Raw genomic sequence first — 27,158 nt, 5'->3', positions numbered from 1 at the left:
TTCAGTGTAACAATGCCACATTTAGTCTTCTTATTAACTGTCTGTATTTCAGGTAGTTTCCATTCACGATTTGAAGTCATTTCTTTATGTCTAATCTTTTTTTGAAGTTCAGTTCACCAGAAAATGCGAGCTGTTTTATTTGAGGTGCTGTTACTTTGTTATTTTGGTAATGCACATGGATCCTGATGGTTGACAACTGTAGCACAGCCTGCAGCCCTCTGAGGTTCATGTTGATGATGATGTTTAATGCAAAGCTGGATGCCTCAGGGCATCTTGCACGCCTCCTGCCATGTTGTGGTACAGCCTGATGTTGTGTGTTGCGAACAGCTGCATGCCATGTAAATACTCTTTAACCCAGTTTTAATGATATTTGGCACGAATAGCATCCCGCCCAGAGAAACACTCTCTGCTGCTGAACCAAATATGCCAGGTCCAGTTTGGGGAGGAAAATAAAAAATTCCCCCGCTCGGTCAACCGCACTGAATTTTCAGTATGTCTCGTGTATTTCAAGCACTCTGAAGTACCAGACATTTTTCAGCCTCTGACCTGGCAATCACTTTGTTCCTTGCCAAGTAATTTTTCACTCTTACAGCCACTACACAGAAATTCTTCACAGAAAGTGCATTAAAGACATAGACTGACTGAACAGGCAGACAGACAGACACTTTGCTTTTATTCTTTATTCTATGGTAGAGAAAAAAATGTTCTTCTGTGCGAAGACAAAAAAGTGTTTATTTAAAACAGTAAATCCCTGATTTTCAGCTTTTTAAGCTGTTTACTTGGTAAAGAAATGCTCTGCTTTAAAGTGTTTCTTATACAACATCAAGTCATTGGTTTCTTCCTTTTGTTTCATCTCACTGGAAATTCAGATAAAACTCGTGAGCGTTACCATAGTGTATGTGATATTTTATGTGTTTGAAGCTTTTCATTTAATGGCCATTCCTGCACCAGACTCTATCACTGTTGTCACGAGTTATTTACTTCTGTGTGCACAACACCACCAAAATAACCTACAAATTAGCAAACCCTTAGGTCTTTCTACATGTTTTCAAGTTAATCACAAGGCAGAGCATTTTTTTTTCTTCATTCGTTTCCTTTGATGTAACTCGTTTGCTTTAGCTGCCATTTCTACATCCACTTCTTATGAAAAAAGATGCTCAGATCCAGTGAACTCTGCTCTGTGTCTTTTTGCTGGAGTACTCCCTACTGCCTTAATTATAAATCCCTCAACTATTTATAACATGCCTTGTTTTTTTTCACTTGGTGGTGTTTTCGTCCTTGAGTATTAAGATATTTAACAACTTTTCTTTATGACTTGTTATCTCATTTTCCTGTAAGAAGAGATGGTGGCAGTAATCTGGGCCATCACAGACAAATCTAGTTCAATGCAGTTTCTCTAAACCCTCAAAGGAACGTTTGTGAACAATCAGCCGTAATTAAGTTGCTCTACACTGTGCCATAATAAATTAAATGCATTAACAATGTTTAAGCTGGTTTAAGCGATGTTTATGAGTAACAGTGGAGTTTTAGCTCAGCATGTAACTCTACTGCAGTAATGTATTGCCTACTTAGGCTGCTGCAAGAGTCCATCCTCTGTTTGAGAACACCTATTACTCAGTCCTACCCCACATACTAATTTCGGGCAACCAATACATCATAATCGTGTTGTTTAGAAAGAGCTGAGAATGTCTTGCAAATCAGTCTGCAAAATCACTCAAATCATTTATACTATACTTCAAGGCCCTATTTCAATTAGCTGTTTCTGTGTTGGGCTTATGTAATGCTAATATTTACATTACTATGACAGGCTAAAATAGCTTCCGTAGAAGTTTTGTTTGAATACATTGCATTTTCCTTTGGTGCCCCATGAGGAGCATGACTCTGACTGACGCATGCTTCGGTAAAATGAAAATCAACTCTGCATTTCCACTTTTTCTCCAAAACATGGCTGCATTCAGTGGGTGACTTGACTGACTGAAATGAATCTGACTTGAGCTGTGTAATTATCATAAATCTCGCTGTTGCACACACAAGTAGCAATTATTTTAAACAATGGGTGCTATATTTAAATTCCACTCTACGGAAAAGTGAAAGTTGAAAGTTTTTTCCCTTTCATTTCTGCTCATCATGCTGTGTACGCTGCAGAAACAGACATTTTGTGCAGTTATGCCTCTCACTGACAGAAACAATGGCAATTACTTTGGCTGATAAGTGCTCATGCTGAATCTGGGGACAGCTGAGAACAATTTGAGGTCAAAAAGCCATGTATTGAAATAAAAAGAATGAACAGCAACATCCCCACTTTGAGCCTGGATTATACACTTTATTATTTCCATTTCCCATCTGCTTTTCAGTTCTTTTCTGCTATCTATTAAAAAAAAAGAAGAAGAAGGCTAAAATTTGGTAGTTGCATTCAGGTGCATCGCAACTAGCAAGAATCGTCTAATTATCAAGAAAAACAATGTGTGTGTACCACTAGTTTCTAGGAACGAAAACAGAACTCTCGCTAGCACAAGTTACCTTTTTGAAGCAGGTACCTCTTGATCTGCTTTTAACAGAAAATCCAACTGACCCCATGATAGCCCTCAAAAACTACTACGAGAGACACTACAGCCAGTATCCTAGACAATAACAGTTGAGCTGCAGTGGCTCATAAAAGCACTGAACTGCAGGAGCGTATAAAACAACAGCATGCATTCATAATTTCTTTATGTATGTAAAAAATATGTCAAAATTAAACAAACATTTGCATAAATAATCTGCAAATGCAATGCAAATAACGTGCAAATTCAAATAACACAAATTTTCTTTTAAAAACAACAATAATAAGGCAGAGAACGAACACGACCATACCACTGTCTGATGATTGACCTGAATGACTTCATCTCCAGCATGGATTTTCTTGCAGCGGTCAGCCAGTGACTGATGGAAAAACAGAGAGACCGGGTCATTAAAAGCAGCTCTGATTCAAGTAAAGTATAAATAGTGAACGAACAGTGAGGTGAAACTCTGCAAAGGTGAGCAGAAAGACATTTGCACTTACTCCCTCTGTGGTGCCGGTGATCACATGCAAACCATCATATGTTGATTTGATATACATGCCCTGTGGGAATATAGCAGATATGTAAATGACTGCCTTGTAAAGCACAGCATTAGGAGTCAGCATCATCTGCACCTCAGCTCAGCCCCGCAGTCATTTACAGTACAGACTACTCCATATTTGCAAATCTCCATTTGTTTTAATCTGCTTGTGGTGCAAAACTGGTAGAAAATCTGGGTTTTTAGTCAGTGAAAGCCTGAGAGGGAAAGTGCTTTTATACACATCTCAATTTGTTTCAGTAGTCTTAAACAACTAGAGGAAAGTCATAAAATATCACACGGGTGCACTTTCTTTAAATGCACAGAACACTCTGCAAACTTGTGTCATGTAACGAGTCCCTCGCAAGCAGATTAAATCAAAGATAAATGATTGTTTATCTGCAAATACTTTTAGTCTGGTGCTGCAAAAAGAAAAAAAAAACCTTCAAGGCTTTCACTAAAAGGGGTCAAAAGTACAAGACAAACAAACACACAACTATTTACACACAGATATGCATGAAAATACATGCATAACTATGTGACACACACACACACACACACACACCGAGTCACACGCAGAAACGTAGAAGCAGCATGCCAGTCTTCAAGATGAGTGGAAGAGGTTTATTTTTAGGCTACTTGACCCACTGTTGTGTTCAGGTTTCACTGAACGGATGAAAGAACTTCCATGCCCAATGCTAGCGTTTATGTGTGGGGGGTGGGGCTTTCACTGTGGCCCCAAGCAAGGAGCTTGTGCCCGAGTGTAGGTCAGTGCAAAGATGGAGTCCAACAAAGGGGAGCGTTTATATACAGTGCAAGAAAAGTATTCTCTGCTTCTAAACAGTTATATACAATCCTAAAAGTAAGTGCTAACAGAATTGCCGGTTGCTGTATTCTATTTGCTTGCATTTCACTCATCTGAATATGGCCAATATGTTGTTTTTATGTCACATTTTATCCACTGACTCACATGCCCACCAGCTCAGCAAAACCTAGTTTGGGGTCAGCTAATGTGAGTTACATTAGATATCGTGCTGAAAAGCAGCACGCAAGGTTTAAAATCCACAATCCATATTTCAGATGTTCTGTTTGCTTTGAAATGCAATTTTGGTCATTCCCAGAAAACTTGACATGACATTATTATCCCCAAGTTGAAATTCCAGAGATAGATATGACAAAAAAAAGTAATCAAAAGAAAAATTGTATGCCTACTTCTTGATGCCTCTACAGGTATGTACAGATAACCAAATATATATACAGCTGTAGTCAGGCTTGACCAAGCCTTTAATGAAAATAGCCTCTGTATGCTTCAAAAAGTAAGTGTGTGCTGTTCCATTAGAAAACTGTATTTATAAAAACTTTAACTGGAAAATCAGGCAAAGTTAGTACTGGGCTTGAGCAGAAATATGTTCGCAGTGAGTAAGAGAAACGCTTAAGAGAATTTGCACATGCCATATTTGTATAAAACAAAATACTCTGTCATGCTGTTTAATCGTCATTAGTACGATTCACATTAGTAAGTTTTGTACTTTACTGTTTTGGCTTTTCCCTGTGTTCATCAAACCTGAAAAACAATTTAACATCTTGATATTTTAAGTATATTTCAAGTTTGTGAAAAGTATATTGAAATACTTGTTATGTGTATTTGTTATGTACGCCTTGTTACGTATAGTGAAGTACAAGGTGTGTATGCCTGGGATTACTGTGTGATAGATGAACCACTCCTAAGAAATACCTACAAATTTCTGCCTTTCCTGTAATTATTAGTTAATCAGCTATGTGGCTATGTAGTCTACATAAAATGTGTCATTTATTTGTTGACTTATTATAGTATCTTTTCAAACTAATAAGAATTTATTACGTACTTATTATTATTTTACAATAAAGCAGCATGAATGTTTCTGCTGGGTTTCTGAAGCTACACCAAAAAAATCCTTTAAAAAAGTTCTTTCAAATCTAGATTTCATAAGTCTTGAAAAAGTGAGATACAAAATCTGAGCTGGATAATTAAAACCGAACCCCTTTCCCCAAAACGGGTGTGATTCTGAGAGTCTGAGGGAGGGTCACTCTTACCAAGCCTTCAGTGGATTTTATGTTGGGGAGCTGCACAACCTCCAAATGTGCAGACTGGGACACCATGGGATCCGAGGAGAGCGAGATAATTTGGTCGCACACTTCAGACAGTGTTTTACACTGCGGAGGACACATTAGGGATAAATACAATCTTCAGGCTTGCACATATTAGTTTAATTATTTCTTCGATAGAACAACATTTCAAACTCACCACATTCAGGATCTTGTTTTCTGTTTCATACACAGAGCAGTCCTGAGGAATATTCAGAAAGCACTGTTACCTCAAGAGAATTTGTCAAAATGAAGTTATTATTGGCATTTCTGCTGTAGGTGGATATAAGCAAAAACCGAGCAGCTTGGCACCTATAACCCCCAACACTCCCACACAGGCAGGCACAAACACAAAACAAATGAATCACCAATGCGGAGGCACATCTTTCCCTCTCTCTTTCACTCTGCCAGTCTTCCTCTCTCTCAGCCTTCAATTATTTTCCCTTTTGCCCTCTTTCACTCTCACTTTTAATGTTTTCCCACTTTAATTTTTCTCTTAACTCTATATAAACATTATATTCCACAGAGCCCAACCTAAAACCTGTATAGTTCTCTTAGTTTTAACTGGTCTTTAGAGGCTCTATATGACTGACAGACCCAGATACAATAAAATGAAACTGCAGTTTATGATAAGCATCTATCATTTCTATCACTTTAGAATATATTTTTAGGTCACTCTTTGAGGTGGCTCTAATTAGGATGCTGCTTTACATGAAAGCATATCTGACAGATGAGAAACAAGTTGTGAAGTAGTCAAGTCCAATTTCAGCTTCTCATTATCACTGACAGCTGCAAAATCTAAAACTAATAAAAAAGCAGGATGTACTGAAAGGGGAAAAAATTGTGTAAATGTATATCTGCTTTAGGGTTTAGAAAGATTTTAAATTTATGCAGGGAATGAAGAAACATTTTTGAGATTTCATTTTAAAAATCATAAGCACATTTACCAAAGAACCAGGTATTTTTCCAATTCTGCCGTTATACTTTAATATGGATCAGCTTCCTTTTTTCTGACAGAGGCTTTGTGATGATCCCAAGTTTGCTCTGTACAGTATGAAGTAATACAGTACAACAGGATATGATACAATAAATCATTTCATATTTGTTACCTGTTGTACAATTGTAGTGAGCTCAAGACATAGCTGGATAACATTGTTTCTGGTCACAGAGTAATCTGCCACTGCTGCAAATGGAGATCTGAAAAAGAAAGAGCACCTGGAATGAACCATTAGATCATTCTTCCTTTGAGACTCAGTCACTGGTAAATTTTACATATTTTTTTTACCAGCATTTCTCCCTTTACATTTTAGGATTCCTCACATTTCTGCCTATGTTAGTCTGTTTTGGGGTTTTTATTTTGGAATGTGACGTCTGTAATGCTTTTAACACATTTAATAATATTCACATTTCTCCTAAGGCCGAGAGCAGCTGACGTAGAGCAGAGATTATTAGTTGCTGTTCTGCTTTTTCCAAATAACCTCACAAGTGCGTCCTATCCACTGTCAACAAACGCAGCGTCGACTCCCACGTTTCTATTTGTACAATTTGGTCAACAATTAAGCATTTTCAAACATGAAATGAAACACGGATTAGTGAATTTTAATTGGGATGAATGCTGTAAATCATGTCAGCTATAATGGGGGAAAGGCAAAGCAAATCACTTTGTTATTTTTGCTGAACGTTGTCAGCTTTGAACTTCCAAATTCATCAAACACAAACAGACACAAACACACAGACTGGCACAATCCCACAGGGAAGCAAGGATAAAGAGACATATAAATAGACTTTCTCGGTGTCTTTTTGGCCACCCTGTCAAAATCTACTTATATAAGACTTTTACTCATCTTTTCTTGTCAAATGATTGGTCATGGACATTACACAGAAAAACAAAACCAGTCTGTATCTGTTAAAAAAACAAATCCCAAATCAGACTACATGTACCAATGCATGTAAACAGGACTGTCTCATTCCTGTTTGATGTCAGTTATATATTTATAATTAATTCAAATTATTATTATATCTTTTTGCTTGCAATTAGCACGGTTGTAAGTTTGTATCTAAGACGAATCTAAGGAAATGTATGCAAGAATATACCCAGTATGCATATAAATATGTGTCCATGTGAACCTGTATTTATGTGTTTGTGTATGTAGTTGTAAATGGGACCAGTACCTGAATCTACACAGCTCTGTGGGGCCCTTTTTCACAGTGTGCGTCCACATGTTTACACATGACTTACCAAATGTTTAAATTCATTTTTTTGCAAATCTCACCTGTCAAGCCACGCCAAAAGGCTTTTGGCAGCAGCAATGAGGTCCACCACTGAAGTTAGAAAGTCGTTGGGCAGCTTGCGGGTGGCTCGGCCGTCATAATGGCCACTGCGCCGCCTGCCTGTGATGAAATTCTGCAGGTTCTTGGCAGATGCGTTAAGCTTATGAGAAAGCGTTTTGAGATTCTCAGTCTCCAGCCCATAATTCTAGAGGGGAGAGGAAAGTAAATTCACTGTGTTTGACCAGTTTGTCAGTGTTTGCTTTCACTGTGACACATTCCAAGAATATCCCCAGCCTGGAGATAGAAACCAATTGTTCTCTGATAGCACTTTATGAATAGGAATACTACAGCCGACCAGCCCACCACGCTCCACAACAGAAAGGCTCCACATATGATGAAAATGTGTGAAATCAGCTGTCACTTTGCACGCCTGAGCATCGTTGAGCGCTCATTACACTTTGCGGCTAACTGCACGTGTAGGCCTATGGGCAGCTATCATGTCATGGGTTTCTTGGGAGGGGAGAGCGCAGCAGGAGGGCCACTAATCATATTTAATACAGCAGTGCCTGAGAGACTTAAAACTAAATCCCAGTTACATAAGAAGCTTTAGGGCTGAAGCAGGGCCCCCTGTGCAGCGATGCAGGATGAGTGGACTTTAGATTCAGATTGCATCTGTGACCTTAGGCTGGTAATCTCCACCCAGTTTTTCTATAGATCTCAAGAGTTAACACAAACCCAGGTCCAACTTTATTGCACCTTGTCTCTGTTATTTCTGCTTCTCATTTATCATTTACCATCTTTTACTTTTATATTACTGCAGTCTAACTTTCTTTGGTTCAAAAACAGAAAATTTGAATTAAATACTGGAATTATATGTGCAAGTGAATATAAAAAAAACCCCTCAAAATAAAGGAAATTATTAGGAGAGAAAATTATTTAGCTGGATGCTAAAGACACCTTACAAAAAGACTTTACATTTTCATTTCCTCTTGTGGTAAACTGGACAGCATGGCCAGAGTAAGTATTCTCAATTAGATGCAAAGCATTTATATGATTCATCCTTACACCCCCTACAGTGGGGCAGGGATAGCTCAGTAGGTAGAGTGGTGGCCCCATGATTGGAAGGTCGGGGTTCGATTCCCCTGAACAGCTACCCTGAGGTACCCCTGAGTAAGGTACCGTCCCTACACACTGTTCCCCGGGCGCCCAATGGCTGCCCACTGCTTCACTGAGTGAATGGGTTAAATGCAGAGAGGGATTTTCCCCACGGGGACCAATAAAGTACACTTACTGAGCATCCAATCCAACACCAAATAGTTCTTTCGTGTAGTTCCTGTTATATAAAGTGAAAAGTTTCCAAACCCCAACATAATCAGTACAAACTGCTTAACGGTATTTGTCCCTTATTTCAAACAGTTATTTTATAAATAATCTAAGAGTGAGTAAAAGAGTAAAAAACAATAATAAATTACTTCATCAATCAAATCGTGTTTTCCAGAGTAAATAAATTGTAACATTTTCACTGCAAATTTTAAGCACCAATATGGACACTTTTAGTAAGTAGGGTCTAAAAATATGTTCACATTGACGGACAAAAGAGAACATTTGGGAACAGCTATCCTGGGAAAACCTCCATTTAAGAAAAAATGTTCCTTAAATGAAGCAAAGCCTCCAAGCTAGTTCAGAAACACAGCTCAAGCTGCTCTGCGTCACTCTCCTTGCATCATATACCAAAAATACCTTCCTGATCTGGTGGTCTATTTAAGCTACATAACTTTCCATCTCTCCGTCTGACATGCTAGTGCCGCTGCCGAATCGCCCCTTTACGCTCCAGGGATATATTTGCTCATGAGTCCCCAGTTTTATATGTAACATATTTGCACACAGAGACCAGAATCTGCTTCCAGTGCATTTTTTAATCTGTACCATGCTTCTGATGATTGCAGTATATATTCGTTCATTTTAATGCCGTTCATTTGGCCATTACATGACTGACCCCTAAATCTTACATTCTCGTGTTAGAAACAAGTCGAGGTCTCTACTCTGTATGCAGTAACATCCGGAATGAATATTATAAGGAGAATAAATATTATGCTCCAGCTACTCCAGCTGCACATTAGCCAAATCAGCAGAACAGCAATCTATCATGCTGACACTAACAAAACTTGTGTTTTGGGAAACTAAGAGCAGAAATCCCTTCGAGATGAAGCAGTAATCCATGTCAACACTAACGACAGTTGTAAGATTTGCCTGTGGAAGATCTTTTGGCCAGATTAGTAACTCTGGTAGATTTGCTGTGATGTTTAAAAATTGGGGCCTAAAGCAATCCTATCTACATCCACTTATTCCTGGAATGACTGATTTCGTTAACTGACAGTCTTTGCAGTGATAATAACAATATAGAAATTGCATCATTACTAAATATATCAACTGCTTACTGGAAAATATCTTTATTCTGTAACTTGTTATCTTCACTGACTTGTTAAATGATTTCACAGAGCTGCAGAGGTGCCAAATGTTCGACAGAAACTTCATCCGACAGCACTGACTTTCCAAAGTGACAGTAAAAAGTAGTGGGAAGATGGTGTGGGAAACTTGGACTCACCAGAGCACAGAGTAAGTCCACAGCCTCCAGTATCAGCTCCTGGTGGCCAATTCTGGATACTCCCAAATCTTCCAGCTCCTGGTGGGTGATACGCAGCAGCTGCTCCCCCCCTACTTTCTCCTTCTCAAAGGTCTTGATGTACTGCTGCAGGCAGTCGTCCAGCCCTTGGGGGAACACAAAGGACAAGAAAACTTTCAGCACAGCTCAAAAGCATGAATTTTTATTTGCAGACTGCATCAGATTTTCAGATTTCTTGTGAAACCACTGTTTGCATTATGCATTCTAACAGGACTTGATATCACTTGCTTTGCCAGAATATGTGCTGTAAATCTGTAAAGTGTGAGCACAGGTTGTATTTTGCTGTGTGCGAGTGTGAAGCAGTCTGTGTCAAGACAAGAAATCTGACACACTCCCCCTCGTCAACAGTTCTGAGCTGCATTTTCAGCTTCAAACCAGAAAACGCTTTCAGCTAGAAAGAAGCTATGTAGGTGTGCTCGAGTTGTTTTACATATTCAGCTACTGCAGCAGGTGTGAAATCTTTTGGAGAAAGAGTTGATGAAGTGCAGCAGACGAAAACAAACTAAGTGATTCTGTAACTTCTGTCTGCGTCAACAGACACCCTGAAATGTATGACTAGAAACTGTTTTCTAAAAAGTATATACACAGGGTAAATCAAAAACTTACAAAAAAAAAGAAAGTCTGTTACCAAAGCATCCCAAGAAAAGCCTTCAAAAAATACCTCAAGCCGTGATGAGGGGGCCGAGCAGTTCAGTAGGTGATAAGGGGACCTAACAGTCCCCATGGCAACTTATTTTGATCATGTTAAAAGCATGGCTGTGAGCTCTGATTGGAAAAATGTGTTTTTGCTTATTGCACATCCCCAGTGGTGATTTTTCTTCACGAACAACCAAAGGAAGGACTGCAAAGTCCATACACCTGTTCTGAAGAAAATACATGTTGCCACTGCCTTACGATCTTACAGTTAGGTTGAAAGGTCTCATAATTAGTTTTAAGGCTAATAATTCAAGAGGTATCTGCTTATTGGAGTCCCAAATAATGGTAAAAGCCACAAATTTGCAAACATGCTCTGGAGTCCACGTACCACGCTTGGTTTTGGTTTTGATTGATCAAAGCATTGAGGAGGTAAGACCTCACTTCCAGTTTATCAGTTTAGCTAATACTTAGGCCAGTACTTTTGAAAAGTTAAACTAAAAAACTAGGCTTGATCTGAAGATCATCTTTGCCAGTTTTTGTATAGACTGTTTTAAGTCTGTCACATTTTTTGTGATAATCTAATATGGCAGCGTGTCCCCGGAGTGCGATTTGAACTTGAAAGGTTGATCTGAGGACTTGATCATATGGTTGAATGGTTAGGAGAGGAGTGCATAAAAGCAACTCTAACTTTAACTCGGTACCTCAGCAGAGCTGGCAATATCATCAAGGACCACTCTCACCCCAGCAACCAACTGTTTGAACTATTACCGTCAGGCCGACGGTACAGGTCACATAAAACCAGGACAAACAGATTCAGGGATAGCTTCTTTCCCAGAGCTATCACCGTAGTAAATAAGCACAAAAACAACTGAACCTATTCCATACCGTCACTGTCATTATATTATGCTGCTATTCATACTGTCATCATATTAATGCTGCTATCCTGTATATATTGTACATACTATTGTTTGAGTACTTACGATTGTTTTTTTTGTACTTTTTATATTTTACATTTATATTTATTATTGAAACTTGCACCAAGGGAGTGGCACTCCAATTTCGTTGTACTCTGTACAATGACAATAAAGGCTATTCTATTCTAACCCACTGGTCCTCGAGGTGTTAGCATTAAACATTGAAAAGAATCAGGAGACTGCCGCAGTTATTGATGGCGTGTCTCTGTAATGCATGAAAGTATTTACTTCAGAAGCTGCACTGTGTCCCGATGATGTAAATTATGTTGCAAATCGAGCATGCAGAATCATGTTGCATAAACTAAACCACAATTTGATTTATTTTCTATATGAAATTTGATTTGATAATTGATGTTTCTGCCTCAGGCTTCCTAGAAACTCATTTACTTATTTATGTTTTATTCACTTTCAGATCAAGCAAACACATTAATAAATGAGCTACAAGGGAGCAGCTTTTGTATTGCTTTTCCTATACATTTAATCTTCTCAGGCCCTATTTCTCCCTTTTCACTCTCTTTCTCTTTAACACACACAGGGTTAGTTCTTTCCTCATCCTGTCTTTTTATTGCAGTGGACCAATCATATACATGTGTCTCAGTGCTAAGCTTCAACCCCATCAAGCATTCAGATCAGGTTTAGCTGGCAGCTAAACGGTCGAGAGGAAACATAGGGAGTTTCATGGTTTTGCATAACATTTAAAGGCTTAACTAATGAGCCTCTTTACCAAGTTAATTGAGACTCATCATGTCAATGAAGTATTCCCCATGTTGCCATAGAAACCACAAAGCAGGTTTTTCGGCAGGGGTTCTCGCTGACCGTGGGGTAATATAAAGAAATAAGAAAAGGGAGAACATGATAGTTTGCAAAAAGTGACTACATGCTAGCATGAGATATTGAGCTGGTGAAGTTATCAGCTACTTTAGCATTTTATAACTCCCAGAGCGTTTCACATTTCTAAATGACATTATAAAGCATCTTGTGGATATGTGCTGTATAAATGATTTTTACTATAAATAAAAGGGGAACATGGCACAAAATGGCACTAATAGTCTCTATTCTCTATTTTTCCATTGAAATCTGCCATGTTTTGTTTCATATTTTGCTGAAAGCCTTATGCAAAAGAACAATGTGCAATAGAAATCCCTTTTTGGTGGAATGGAAAGACATCTCAGCCACATCAATTTTCCTGTCTCTTGCATGTCAGTCAGATTATCAGGCACGCTGAGGAGAAATTAAAAGCACAGCGTTGACACATTATGATCTCCATTCTAGATAATCCACTGGCATTGTAAGGAGAGAGAGCTCTTTAGGGCGGTTAAGCATTGTTATTATGGATCTGTGTTGATCTGACTTGTCATTGATCGCTGTCGTCGTCTGTGTTAGACAAGAAGACAGTGAGGGTTTGCACTGAAAGATAAAAACTGATATGCCTTGCAAGACAACAAATATGTTTAAAAACACCCAGACGGTACAAAGTGCAACACTGCATTGAAATGCACATATTTTATGTGTTTGCACTGATACCCTTCACCTAGTAAGAACCAATTTCCAGTCAAGCTGGAATTCTTTTCGCTTTTGTGATGAGGATCTATTCTTTAAAGCAGCTTGGGAATAAAGCGTCTAGCTCACACAAAACACTAACAGGGGGTGGAGAGTGGGACTGTGGGAAGGTCACGGGGTGCCCCTATTTGGCCTCCTGTGACATCACGGAGCGGGTATGGTAATAATGGAACCTGTGAATGCTAACGACAAAACGCTGCCAGTCCTCCGGGTTCGATAATGGATGCGAGACAAGAATGAAACCCCCTCCACCCCATCGTTTCCTCTGTTTCAGTGTCTCTCCGTGCCACTCACTCCCTCACTTTAAATTACCATTACTGGGCTCTAGGCACAAGAACTGTCTCTGCTCCACTTGTCAGATGTGGGACACTGAAGAGTCCTCTCTCGTTTCCAATCTCCACTCCTTGCTCTTTACATACCTCACTTGTGCCACCAGCGTATTTACAGATCATCTTGGATCTCATTTAAAACTATTGCGGACATTCAATTTCAGCCCATCTCAGCGTCTAATCATCCCTGTGTGTCTCTATAAATAAAGCTGCACATGGATCTTGTTTCCTTTCTGAGCAAGCATCCAGTCCTAAACAGCCTGTTTATAAGGCCACATCAGATTGAGGTACAATCTGTAATACACAACTCATACTAAGAACCGTCTGATCCTTGCAATCATGACATATCTGAGCCAGCAGAAAAGGCCTACAGGCTTAGAATAATAATGCTCGCTTGTGTGTATGTGCATATGTGCGTGTGTGTGTGTTGAGGCGGTAAAGATGCAGGCCTATGGATGTGTATGTTTCATCTGAAACAGGCCATTGCCTGACACGTGAGCACGTGGCTTTGAAAAACAACACACATCGCAGGAGCGCTTATGTGAGTTAAAAGACAAATACACAGGCAGATCACGTCCTCCCACTGAGTTTAAGGTCTCCTCTTACATTTCTATCACATTTCCCCTCAAAGTACCAACTTTGTAATGCAAAGAGACAATAAAGCAGCATGGCTAATGAGAAATCTGTGCCCTGAAAGTATTCCTGACAGTCTGTGGAAGTAAATCCTCCACAGCTGTTTGGGACATTTATAGATCTTTGGAGCCTGAATAAGCGGACAAATTTCCTCAAAGGAGCCGCTCATCCGACAGCTGTACTGAGACTAGCGGATGATGAATTAATTGCAACAACAACTGTATGTCTATCTAACCCCTTTCCAGTCCTCAATTCAGTCTAAATGTCACAGTCTCTCTCTCTCAAGAAGAAAATCTTAAAAGTGCTTCATCACCAAACTGAACCTCATTATTCTGCTGGAGGATCCCTGAAAAATGAAAAAAAAAAAAGAGGAATGTTTTGATTCGCATTTAAGTGATTTTTGTGGGGATTTTATGTTTGTTTTGTTTTTTTTGAGTGAATAATCTTTATGATAGGCCTCAGGATTTAGGTACCCTTGGGAGGTTTTGAAACTACTAGAAGCTCATCTAAGTCAGCTGTGACTTCTTAATGACTTGAGCATCTGTGGATAAACATATCACAGATGGCTGTACAAGCTCTGATAGTGTACTGCTCTCCCAGCTCTGTTTTTATTCTGTGCACATGCAAAGCCTGGTCAATAACTCGAACCTCTTTTTCTTTCCTCCTCCACACAGATTCTGCACCCAGATCCAGCGAGAGGGGGAATCATTCGTGTGTAATTACTAGATCTCCGCTACAACCATCTGCGAGGCAGCCTTATGTTAACAATGACCACCGCAGGACACAATAGACGGGTTTTCCGTGTAGAGCTGTTTGAATCTGAGAACATCTTTTTTAAAAGGAGTGGGGGGCCAAGACGTCTGCAAGCTAGAAGTGCTTGAAAAAAAAAGATCGATTAACTGATTTAAGGCTGTGATTAAAAGCTTCCCGAAGCTGCAAGGCAACGAGGCGAAACCCCGAGGCTCAGCAGGTGTTTTGGCATCTCGAGTCAGTCTGTGTTGAAATGCATTTCAGCGCAACACCACACATGCGATTCACTGCAGCGCAGCAGTTTAATGGTCATCGCGTCTGATGCCTTACCTTTCATCCAGTCAACCACCTGACTAGAGCTCCACTTGCTCACGGGCTCCATAACCAGTGCCATGGTAGAAGTTTGTCTTCGCGCTTGACAAAAGAAAAAAAAATCCCACGCACACACACTCCCCACAAACCAAACTCCCCACCCAAAACGTTAAAAAAAAAAAACAAATAGAAAGAAAATTAGAAAAGATATTAAAATAGGCTTGATTCAGTGACCATCTAAAGTCTTCTGTGATTGGTTTGAGTATTTACAAACAAATCGAGGTAGGTCCAAAAGGTCCAAAATGTCGCTGTGAGAAGCCCGAGTGCAGCTCGGCGGACTTGTGCACATTCATGTGCTCTTCACTTGCTTGAAAGAGCTCTTTTACTTGTGATTCATGTCAGGCTCGGATGCTGGTGGGTCGCTGCTGCCCGACCCCTCTTCCAAAATGCATCCCAGTACCATCCAGAGCGGAGAACAACGCGCAGACTGTTACTTCACACTGGCGTCTGGGAAGGATGGGTTCGCTCTGAGCATCCTCCCTCATACACAGACATGGAGTCATAGCTTTCACCGCGCGGAGTGTACCCTCTGTATGTGGTGTGATTAATGCCACAAGAAGCCAGGAGGAGTGCGAGCGGGGTGGGGTGGGGGCTGTTAACGGGAATGAAGGGATCCAGATTATAAGGGATTTTGATAAGAAGAAGTGCTGGATCCATGTAAAGCTTTTGGAGTGGCAGAACTTATTTGCCATGTTTTTAGCAAAGCACTCAACCATCAACCACAGCCCACAGGAAAGCAGTGGTAATAAAAATGTAAATAAAAAAATTAAAAGTGATTTGTATATTAGCTTGTATTCTTTAATTAGAAAAACCCTACAAAATCGTATCTAGAAAATTGTGACTCTAGTCAAGTATATAAGTTTTGATAAACATCTAGAAAGATAAAGATACATAATAGAGCTTGGGACTTAATTCCAAAATCTTTCTGGATCATTTGAAAATTGAATTGTACTTTTTATTTCTTTTGGTTAAATATCAATAAATACTAATTTTACCGTTTATCTTCAGGGGGCTACAGTTCAAGAAGACACCCAGACCCACGAGTCACCAGTGTTTAGGCTAGAAACTAAACCCCGCTGATTAATCAGTTGGCTAATTTTACTGACCAGTGGTAGATATTTGTCAATTATCTATTGACATGGTATTTATAACAGCTGATAAATTAAAAATTGAAAAGTAAAGAAGAGATGGAAGAAGCATTCCATGAGTGTTGAGATTGCATAGTTTGTCCACCAGAGGGTGTGCTGCATCGCCTGTTGGCCATATTTCTTTGTAACACAACAGAATCAGGCAGTGTGTAAACAAGTAAATTAATAACTACAGACAACAAATATTACAGAAATCAGCTCCGTCTTCACCACAACAGATTTGCATTGAGGCGGTCCAACTGTAAATCTACTTCTCCACTTTCTCATCACTCCTGAACAAAATCTTGAGACTCCTCCACTTGGGGCAACGACTCATTCCCAGCTTAGGATGCTGTTTCCACTAATTCCCAGCTGAGAATCAAAGCCTCTTTAAATCTCATCCCAGCCACTTCACACTCAGCTGCAAACCAATCCAGTACGAGCTGAAGGTCTTCGCCCCATGAAGCCAGTAGCGTGTCATCTGTAAACAGTAAATATGTATCCCGAGGCATCTGCGTTAGACATCGAGCAGTTTTGGCCAATGACAACTAGAAATGAGCCTTAGCATATGTATCATTTTTTATAAAAATATTTTATAAATACTTTAGTTTGTATTATTTTTAGTTTCAATAAAATGCTAGGTCCAAAAAACACATTAGAAAATCTAGTACTCACAGAAAGAGCCCAATGAGACACTGTCAAATGCTACTGAACTGAGGAGTCAATGCCACACTTGACCCTATTCGCTATTATGCAATAAGAACCTGAAACCATGTTTTCAAATGCAGATGTGGTTGTCTGTGTTACTGTGTTCGTGTCCATGTTTCCATAACAGTTTGCCAACCACACCACTGTGGTCACATTTAAAAAAAAAAAAAAAAAGTGTTCACTAAATTAGTTACACATATAATGTTTAGGAAATGCTGCACTTAAAGGGACCTTTGTCGTTAATATCCTATGCTTTCCCCCACAGGGAATAAGCTTTAGCAGCACTGATAACAGGCATGCTGCTTGGGAAAAGAGAACAGCCTGCTTTTTGTCTTCTGAACACTGCCGCAATCTGACGACGACGCGTCATTACACATGCCACTAACTCCACTAGGCAGAGTGGGTATTCTGGGAACCACTTCTCCTCTTTTCCTTTCAGGCCCTGGGGCACTAATCACCCCTCATACAGCCCACTGTTTCCTCCTACTGTCTTTGTCGCTGCTCACGCCTCCATCACACAAAGCGCAGTGTAGTGGAAACAACGATCACCACCGAGACAAGGATGCTGACATGTGCCTGTGTTTTTTTTTCATGTATGGTAAACAGCTTCGGGGGGAAAGCTTAGTGCCTGGAAATGGTAATTCTGCATTTTAACTAAGTGCAGTAACATATAAATACACATTTTTTTTAAATTAAAATATAAATTAACTGATGAGCGCATATTTCATTCGATTGCTGTTGTTTTTTACTTTCTATTACATTAATTCACATTCATTAAAGATTATATATATATATATATATATATATATAATGAAAAATGGCACAAAAAAATTACAGGAATTAAAAAAAATACTCCTCTTAAGGTTAATGAACAACATAATGTTGCTTTTTTTTTTTTTTTTTGATGTCAGAATAAGCACCCAGATAGGCGGAAGTAGATTAAGCTGGGATCCAAGATCATTGCAAATAATAGTGGTACTCCCAGAAGAACTCAGTGCTATCAGGAAACAGTCCTTATCATTACACAATTGCAATAAAGCATTTGCATTGCACTCATGATATAATGTATGAATTATATCAAAGCAAATTATGAATTTACTTTGTTGAGGTGTTTGTCCTCTTTTTGTTGATATCTTTTTAAAAGGAATCATGAACTAGGGAAGACCTTAAATTGGTGTGGGTGGGTGGGTAAGGATGGGGGTGTAACCTGTTAGGTTGCCTGTTTATTTTAAATTTTTAAAAAAAATGGCAGCAGTGCCTCCATAAAGTAATGCAATAGGAAGCAACATATTATGCTGCCATGCCAATATCTTGCCCCATCGCTCAGCATACAGAAAGTGTGAAACTTAATCATTTCACTGGCTACAGCTCCTTTAAGCAATGTTGGATTTTTTTTTTTTTTTTCACCTTTATGACTCATATTGTGCAGCAGGGACACAGCCGAGGGAAATGTGTGTATTACTGTGCAATGAGCACGAGCTCTCACAGGTTTGACATTCAGTATTAGACTTATATAACAGCAGGGTCATCATATAGTTCAAGATGACACTGATTTGCAAGAAGTGCAGTGATGGAGGAAGTACTCATTAAATTCATTTGCACACCACTCTGTGCAAATTTCAATACCATATTTATCTAAAGGTATAAGAATAAATCAACAATTTTGTAACAGTGGTAGCCAAAGTTAACGTGTCTATAGCATTTTAAAATGTTAATTATCATTATTGTTAAGGAATTCATCTGAATCCGAATACTTTATTAATCCCTGAGGAAATTATATCACCTACTCCAATAGATCAGATTCTGTGACATTGCTTTATATAATAGTAGTAGTGCTGTCCTGTGAGAACCACATGTAGTTTTTCATGAGCTCAGAGAAACAGGAAATTAAAAGTTTGGTCGGGAAAGGTGTTCAAAATGAAAGCAACGAAGTGGTACTCTACAAACATTTCGCATCTGATTACATGGGATGCACCCAGTTACTGTTACTGGTTTCAGGTTTGTCACTTGTCTCAAGTGATGTTGTTTAAGTCTGCCTGAGTTTAAAGTCCACAAGTTTGAAAATGAAAACAAAAGTAATCATATGGAGCTAAAAGCTTTGCACGTCTTTGCAGTCCAGTCATCATATCAGCTTGGAGTTGGCTGTTTAAAGTTACATTAGCTGCTGGCATAAAAGCCAAAATAGTTAACAGTCGGCATTTAATATAAAGACTGTGGAAAAAATAAAAGACTGTGCTGCAGCAATTTTCTATTTGTCATTCAAATAACTGTGCGTGGAGAGTCCAGCAGTGAAAGGACTGCAGTTGTAAATTGCTGGGTGGCGAGCACATCTCTGCGGTAAGTTTTCCAGTCCTTTGGTCACTTATAATATAACTCTAACAGCCAGGATCAGAACACCTAAGCAGCTAAATTTAAGCCAGTGTTTTTCCACGAGCCCTGTACATTTTCAGGTTTTCCTGTGTAATATTTTCTGTGGTGAAAGCAAAGGTGAAGAGTCAATTTTACAGGCAGCTTAGGTGGAATTTATTACACTACCACATTTATTTAGACATTGATAAGATTTACATACAAAACCGATTGTCAATTGTGTGTGTATAGATAGATAGATAGATAGATAGATAGATAGATAGATAGATAGATAGATAGATAGATAGATAGATAGATAGATAGATAGATAGATAGATAGATAGAGTTTTGTGGGAGAAATGTTTCGTCACTCATCCAAGTGACTTCTTCACTGAAGAAGTCACGAAATGTTTCTCCCACAAAACGTTATCTATCTATCTATCTATCTATCTATCTATCTATCTATCTATCTATCTATCTATCTATCTATCTATCTATCTATCTATCTATCTCCAGATGAACAGAATCAACTTTTTGGAGATTTACTTTCCTGGATGATTGAGAATGCATCAAGACCTCTGTGTACTGTACCACACCTCCACTACTCGTCTTTTTTCTCTTGATTTTCACATTTTATCCTGTAGGTGGTAGTGTAGGCCTAGTGAGGTGTAGTATAGCCATAATAAGAAGAAGAAACTTAAGACGAAGAAGAAGAAGAAACTTCCAGTCACGGAGAAGGGTAAGCTATTCACTGTTCATTGCATGCTTTTAATGTAGTAATAATGTATTTATTTTATAAACAGTGAAATTGCGTGAGATGATTGAGTGTCGTGAAAGCATTTGTCATCGTTTTGTGTAAACGTCGTGTTCCTCGCTGCTTGTTGGAGTCTTCTTATTGCGCTTCATCGAGTTAGCTTATGTAAATCTCTAAGTTCAAAATCAACACGGCTAGCATTAAATCATTCAGAAAGACATTATGAAAAGTCGCGGGCATAATCTTATCATGGTATGTAGAGGCTGCTGTAGGTCAGACAGGTGCCACGAGCTCCCATTCCTAACATGAAGAAAAGGAAAACGCAAAGCGGAAGAGTTCCCAAAAATGTCAAATTAAACCAGTTTCTACTCTGCTTTATGAATGTAGACCTCAAACAGTTAGAGTAAGAAAGGCCAACAAATTCCTGTTAGCCAGCACATGGATACAGTAGCGAAACAAGCTTTGCTTTAAGCAGGAAGAAACCTGCGGCATGACCAGGCTCGGCGTGGGCGGTGATCAGCTTGACAGATAGTAGGAATACATGTATAACAATAAACCAGAGTTGCCTGCAGGAGTGCACAGAAGAAGAGAGAGGGAGGGGACAAAGAGCAAAGACACAGCATACTAATAGACACTGGTAACAAAACTGTGCTGATAGCTCCAGGCTCCACCTCCCAGTCTACTTTTCAAAACTCAAGGAAGTGTAATTAAGGCAAAGTGCTAATGTGATATGAGACTTACAAATGCTAGCAATTGGTAATGCTGTGGGAAACGTGATCACTTTGATACTAATAGCACCCTTGCTGCACCTCGAATTGCAGTAATCTAAAAAGTAACAAGTGCACCGTTATTTGTTTCTACATTCCTACTTAGGACTTATGTTACTTATTTTTCATGGGAATGAGGGTGGGTGGCGTCTAGTGAGAGAGTTTAGGTTTACACATAAAAGAAGCCATAATTACAAAATAATTGGGAGCTGTCCATCCATTTTCTTCTCATTATTCGGGGGTCACAGTGTGCCTGGAGTCAGTGTATCTGATATCCCTGTGTTGGTGTTGTTTCTGCATCACCATAATAATGTCGGTCCAGGATCAACATTGCAATTGACCAGCCATGCTGTTGTTGTCATACCTTTGCAATGTGAGGGAGAAGGAAAGAAATGCTAAATGAATGCTCAGACAATGTGATTGGTCAGTTGCAATTCTGATCCTGGACCACAAGTGTTATGACGGTTCGGGAACAACACCAACACAACAATATCAGATCGTGTCCAGGAGCCTATTCCAGCAATCATAGGCACAAAATGGGATGCACTCTAGACAGGTCATCAGTCATCCTAACATGCATGTCTTTAGACTGTGGGAGGGAGCAGTAGCAGGTGTAGGGAGAACATGCACACTCCACCAGCTGGCTAACCAACAACCTTCTTGCTGTGCTAACCCCTGCACCGCTATTCAAACCAATGTAGGAGCCAGTGTCAGAATATTTGAAACCACAGTCTTTTATGCTTATTAGTTACTTTCTCAAGACCTCTAAAGGAAAGTTGTATGATTTTCTTTTGGCAAGGCAATGTCAAAAGATTACTAAAGACATCTTTAACAGCAGAAACGTGTTGAATAAGCACGAGTAGAAAGCTTAATATCCGTCTCCTTTATTTCCCCAGGATTTTTCTTCTTCTTATCAGTGCTGCTCACTGACCCTCTCCATGACATCATGAGCGACGTAGACGAAGCGATGGGCACGCAATCAGAAGGCTCTTCCATTGGGGAAGGAGCTTCTGGAAGACCGGAAAGTGGGCTTGAGGAGGAGGTAGAAGATGAAGATGAGGACCTCTACTACATTCCTCCGAGAAGACCTTCGCTTGACCTGGGACCCAGTCCAATGGACACAACCCACTGGTATGGAGAAATGTTTGACTTGCAACCCCTTCCTGTGCTTCTCTCACTCTAACACTGTGTTTTTGTAGTGAAAATGCTTTTTAAGTATTGTTAAGTGAGTAAAATTTATGCCGACCTACGCTGTGACTGTCTGTAATTTCTTAGGTTACATTACATAAAAATAAGCATCACTCAGTTTGCAGTGGGATTTCCGGTCTTGATGTCTTCAGCTTCAGCTTGGTTTTTTTTTTGGGTTGTTACATGTACAACGTTACATGTTACACATGTACATACGTAATTTATGCATCCATCTTTGTTTTCTTTTCTACGCATATTTAAGTTGAAGATGTCAAACTATGTCTTTGAACTTTTGGTTTACTACCAGTGCATAAATACTCAATTACATTCAGAAATGATTAAAAACCAGACTAGTTACATGAAACTGTTAATCAATTAGTTATCAGCACAGGCTAAAGACAGGAAAATTGAACGCATCATTAATAGTGAGAATTTCACTGGGTTATTGACCGGTCACACTACTAAGTGGTTGTGATTCTGCTGACAGGGGATTTTCCCCTCATAGTTGAAGTCTGCTGAACTAGAATTTCGGGGCCAAATAGAGCACAGTTTATTTCTACTTTATGCATCAGCACCTGCTCAATAAACTACAGTTTTCTGACATATGTTGAAAAATATTTGCAGACAGTGAAGTTAAACTGGAAATATTGGAAACTCCAGTTGTTCTTGATTGCGTCATTGCTTGGCTGTTTTTGTGCGCAGGTGGGATTTTCAGTCTGCAACTTTGGCTGTCTTTTTGCTACATCACATATGCTGAGTCTTAGTAGAGTCACTCCAGTGAAGGAATGCCCTTCCATCATGCATCATAATTGCTCAATATCCTCAGTTTGAATAACTTAGACTTTTCTAGATACGTGAGAAAAATCACAGACTGGGCTATTTTGCATGATGTCTGGAAATTTACTTGCCGTGTGGTCACTAAGTAACTAAAAGAACTGTCATTCTACCATTCCTTCTTTTTTAGGTATTACGTGGACCAGGCCTTGTCTCCAGCTCAGAGCTACAGCACAATGACAAGCGAAGAGTCAGACAAAATGGAAGAAGACGACACATCTTCCACAAGGTGCAAACAAGTCATGTCAGTTTTAATCAGAAAGCAATTTTTTTAAGGGGGAAAAAAACAAAAACACTAAGTTGAACCAAAGTACTTTCCAGTTAAAGAAGATGGATTAATAGTCCAAGCAACCTATCCAAAAAATACACAAGCTTTTCATTAAGAATATTCAGAGGGGACCAAATCTGTCTCTGTTAAATTAATTCCTGGAAAGAGAGTGAAACACTTCATTTAAACACAGCTTTGTCTCCCTGTTTTTAGTGTCCGCCGACAGAGAGCAGATTCGTACTCCAGCTGTTACTCCGTTGACAGTGACGACTGTGAAAAGAAGATTCGCAAGTAAGAAACTTGCACATGTTACTGTGTGTGGCTTTTTCCAGTATTGTCACTAAAATATTTTGCCACATTTTCACTGTGACGTCACTAGGGCCAGGAGCAAAGAGGATGTCCCTGAATCTTCTGACACAAACAAGTTAATCGAAAACATAAGTGAGAAAAGGCATCCATCTCTAACAATTCCTTTCACTTTTAAGGTCAGTCACTGTTTTTTTTTTTGCCTTTGTCCATTTTTTGTTAAAGATAAAAACAAGCACTATATAGACATAGTTATATTTGACTGCTGTTTTGGGTTTAGGCTATCTCAAAAACCCTTGGAAAGCTGTCAGAGTTTGAACTTATGGGATTCCAAAGGAAGCTTTGGAAGTATTACCCGCAGTCGTTCAACACTCCTCCACAAAACACGGACCTAGTGGACCTGGTCGACCGCTTACTCGAGTGTTACAGCCTTGAAAATTCATTCCAGATCACCAAAACCGTACTGGCTGAGATGGGGAAAAAGAAGCTGGTTGAATATGTCGATACTTTGTGCCTTAGAAGTAAGTGCCCTTGAGTATGCCTTAATGTCTTGTTTTGGCTGCTAATTTAACCTTAATGAAAGCAATGATGACACATCTGCACAAACTTCTTCATGTATGCACATTTTATTTTCTTTATTTTTTTCAGATGAAGTACGCTACGAATTAGCCGAGTGTCTGAAGCAGAAATACGGTGAATGTGAGGATTATGGTGGTGAGAAGAGGCCCTTTGACGATGTTCATACTACTCTCAAAATTGTTTCCACGTGTGATAATGGCCCCAATATCGAACACGAGGTCATGAAAATAGGAAAGCTGGACAGCAACCAGGAAGCACCCAAGGAGATTTCTACTGCAGATATTTTAACTCCTAACTATCTGGAGACCTCAAGTTCAAGGTTTATATTGCTCACTGGAGTGGCAGGATCAGGGAAGTCTATGGCAGTCAGAAGGTTAGTCCTCGATTGGATTGAAGAACGAGCACACGAGCACGTGACTTTCTTGTTTCCTTTGCCATTCAGAGAACTCAAACAGTTTGAGGGCGAAAAACTTTCCTTGGTAGGCTTAGTTAAAAAACTCTACCCGGCAACAGAAAAACTGAGAGATGGGGATTACAGGTGCGACGAATGCCAAATGATGTTTGTCTTAGACGGACTGGATGAGTACCACTGGAAGATTGACTTTGAAAACACAGAGCTTATGACTGACCCCACAGATACCAGAAATCTGAACGTCATCGTGGTCAACCTCATGAGAGCGAGGCTGCTTTACCGCGGCCTGTTCTTGGTTACTACTCGGCCATATGTACACGCCTGCGTCCCATGGGATATGCACTACAATGAGATAGAAGTACTTGGTTTCCGTGACACTCAACGGGACGAGTACTTTCAGAAGAGGTTTAAGGACTCAAACCAAGCAGCTCGAGTTATTGATTATATCAATTCTACCAAAACCCTCCGTATCATGTGCCACCTGCCCTTGTTCTGCTCTATAGTGGCCGATGAGTGCCAGCACGTATTTAAAGAAAAGGGCACACACGCAGAGCTGCCAAACAGCATCACCTACATGTACACAAAGCTGCTGTTTGCACTCCTGCGTCAGAATCGCAAATGGAGAGCTCCAGAAAACAGCGTCGATAAAGAGAGAGACTTTCTTATTAAACTTGGAAAGCTGGCCTTCTCGATGCTGGAACGCGGCCAGTACAAGATAACACAGACTAACTGGAAAGAAAATGGCATCAACGATCCGGAGGCAGTGCCCTACACAGGCCTGTGCACGCAGTATGTCACAAAGCCATACGTGCTGGTCAACGAGAATGTCTTGAGCTTTATCCACCCCACCATGCAGGAGTACCTGGCTGCTCTTTATGCAATGCTCACCTTCGCAAATCTCGGGAAGAACGTTTTCGAGGAGAAACCGAAAAATAAAGTTAAGGGGATGTTCAGGGGGCCCACACCCTCGGAGATGTACAAGAACGCTGTGGACAGGAGTCTGCAGTGCGAGGACGGCAGATTGGACATTTTTCTGCGTTTCCTGTTTGGAATGACACTTAAAACCAACCAGGAACTTCTGCAGCCCTTCTTCACCTCTCCCTTAAAGTGGCCAACTGCCACTGGAGATGCTGCTGCTCTCATCAGGAAGAGAATGAAAGACAGTCAGAATCCTGAGAGGAATAGAAACTTGCACTGCTGCCTGAAGGAGCTCGGGTCACAATCACTGGGCTCAGTGTCCAGTTTAACTGACTGTTAAATGCTGATGACTGCGTAGAATTATTCATGTCCAAGTCTTCAATGAATTCAAAAAGCTGGCTGCACAGTGAGCTACAGTCTCTCTACATTATGACAACGTGATCAGTGTTCAGCCAACGTAAACACTATCGAGTTTAAGGGAGCTAAACTAAGGGTACAAATGCTTATTTTTAGACTTTTAAAATCGTCAGACATAACAAGGATGTGTAAAGCGAAGATTTTAAAGTGATGTTTGTTTTAGAAAAGGTGTGAGATTAAGGTGCCTTATATTGGAAGTTTGGGGTTTTTGTGTTTTTGTTTTATTTTACATAGTGCATCTAGGATCAAAGATTCTTGATAATGTGTAAATTCTTTTGTTAAGTGTGGGGTTGTGTTGCTGCTGTTGCTGTGCCTGAAATGTGTTAGTCTATAAAAAATAATCTACCTTCTAAAATCTGCTTAAAAAATAAGGATCAATATTATAATAAAAGTGTCTGACTAATGCTTTTACTCTGAGTTCATTCTAACTGCTTGTTGACCTCTTGCATTATTTAGTTATTCATGCAGTCGTTACGCTTTTATTGTGATTACATTTTTTTTTTGTTTTTAGACAAACGTGAACATATAACCGTAATGTGAAGTATGATCAAGGAGAAAAAAAAGAAAAGTGTTCTGAAAGAAGGAAAGAGGCAAAAAGCAGACAAGAAGGGGAGATGAACAGCCAAAGAGCAAAAGATACACTGCCTGGCTAGAAAAACAAAGATCACAGACTCTAATATTTCACTGGACCGCCTTTAGCTTTGATTACAGCACGCATTCACTGTGGCATTGTGTCAATAAGCTTCTGCGGTGGATTTATTTCCATCCAGTGTTGCATTAATTTTTCACCGTGCGTTAACGATGTTAGAGTCTGACCATTCTCCAGCACATCCCAAAGATTCTCAATGGGGTTATGGTCTGGACTCTGGTGGCCAATCCGTGTGTGAAAATGTGTCATCCTCCCAGAACCACTCTTTCACCATTTAAGCCCGATGATTCCTGGCATTGTCATCTTGGAATATGCCCGGGCCATCAGGGAAGGAAAAATCCATTGATGGAATAACCTGGTCATTCAGTATAGTCAGCTCACCTCATTCTTGGAGCACATACTGTTGCTGAACCTAGATCTGACCAACTGCAGCAACCGCAGATCATAGTACTGCCCTCACAGGCTTGTACAGTAG

General features: G+C 39.7%; 2 protein-coding genes across 7 annotated transcripts in view; one reads left to right on the top strand and one right to left on the bottom strand.

Annotated features, from left to right (window-relative positions):
- Positions 1-15,925, bottom strand: part of LOC113030416 (connector enhancer of kinase suppressor of ras 2-like) — a 31,340-nt gene extending 15,415 nt beyond the window's left edge. For 3 of the 6 annotated variants that reach the window (XM_026181848.1, XM_026181852.1, XM_026181849.1), the window contains exons 1-8: positions 15,369-15,925; positions 10,079-10,242; positions 7,476-7,678; positions 6,312-6,417; positions 5,363-5,404; positions 5,152-5,271; positions 3,044-3,103; positions 2,854-2,922 (exon numbers count right to left, since the gene is read on the bottom strand). In XM_026181848.1, coding sequence (XP_026037633.1) covers positions 2,854-2,922; positions 3,044-3,103; positions 5,152-5,271; positions 5,363-5,404; positions 6,312-6,417; positions 7,476-7,678; positions 10,079-10,242; positions 15,369-15,432 — 828 coding nt within the window. In that variant the 5' untranslated portion in view covers positions 15,433-15,925. The remainder of the gene's footprint in view (positions 1-2,853; positions 2,923-3,043; positions 3,104-5,151; positions 5,272-5,362; positions 5,405-6,311; positions 6,418-7,475; positions 7,679-10,078; positions 10,243-15,368) is intronic. The other 3 variants (XM_026181850.1, XM_026181853.1, XM_026181851.1) reach the window with 1 other exon arrangement.
- A 4,380-nt stretch (positions 15,926-20,305) lies between these two features.
- On the top strand, positions 20,306-26,445 carry nlrc3l1 (NLR family, CARD domain containing 3-like 1). Its single transcript, XM_026182940.1, has 7 exons — positions 20,306-20,330; positions 22,009-22,243; positions 23,265-23,363; positions 23,616-23,693; positions 23,782-23,887; positions 23,989-24,229; positions 24,357-26,445. Exons 2-7 carry the CDS (start codon positions 22,059-22,061, stop codon positions 25,955-25,957), a joined length of 2,310 nt encoding a protein of 769 aa, XP_026038725.1. The 5' UTR covers positions 20,306-20,330; positions 22,009-22,058; the 3' UTR covers positions 25,958-26,445.
- Positions 26,446-27,158: the final 713 nt, after the last annotated feature.

Source organism: Astatotilapia calliptera, chromosome 10 (assembly GCF_900246225.1).
Source record: "Astatotilapia calliptera chromosome 10, fAstCal1.2, whole genome shotgun sequence".
Taxonomy (NCBI): Eukaryota; Metazoa; Chordata; class Actinopteri; order Cichliformes; family Cichlidae; genus Astatotilapia; species Astatotilapia calliptera.
The sequence above is the reverse complement of the archived record's forward strand: the minus strand, read 5'-3'. Positions and strand labels throughout refer to the sequence as shown.

What these genes read in the sequence shown, in the direction of transcription:
- nlrc3l1 (XM_026182940.1), top strand. Translation starts at nt 22,059, where the DNA reads ATGAGCGACGTAGACGAAGCGATGGGCACGCAATCAGAAGGCTCTTCC. An exon ending in GACGACACATCTTCCACAAG is followed by an intron (nt 23,364 to 23,615) that starts GTGCAAACAAGT and finishes CCCTGTTTTTAG; the next exon opens with TGTCCGCCGACAGAGAGCAG. An exon ending in CAATTCCTTTCACTTTTAAG is followed by an intron (nt 23,888 to 23,988) that starts GTCAGTCACTGT and finishes TTTTGGGTTTAG; the next exon opens with GCTATCTCAAAAACCCTTGG.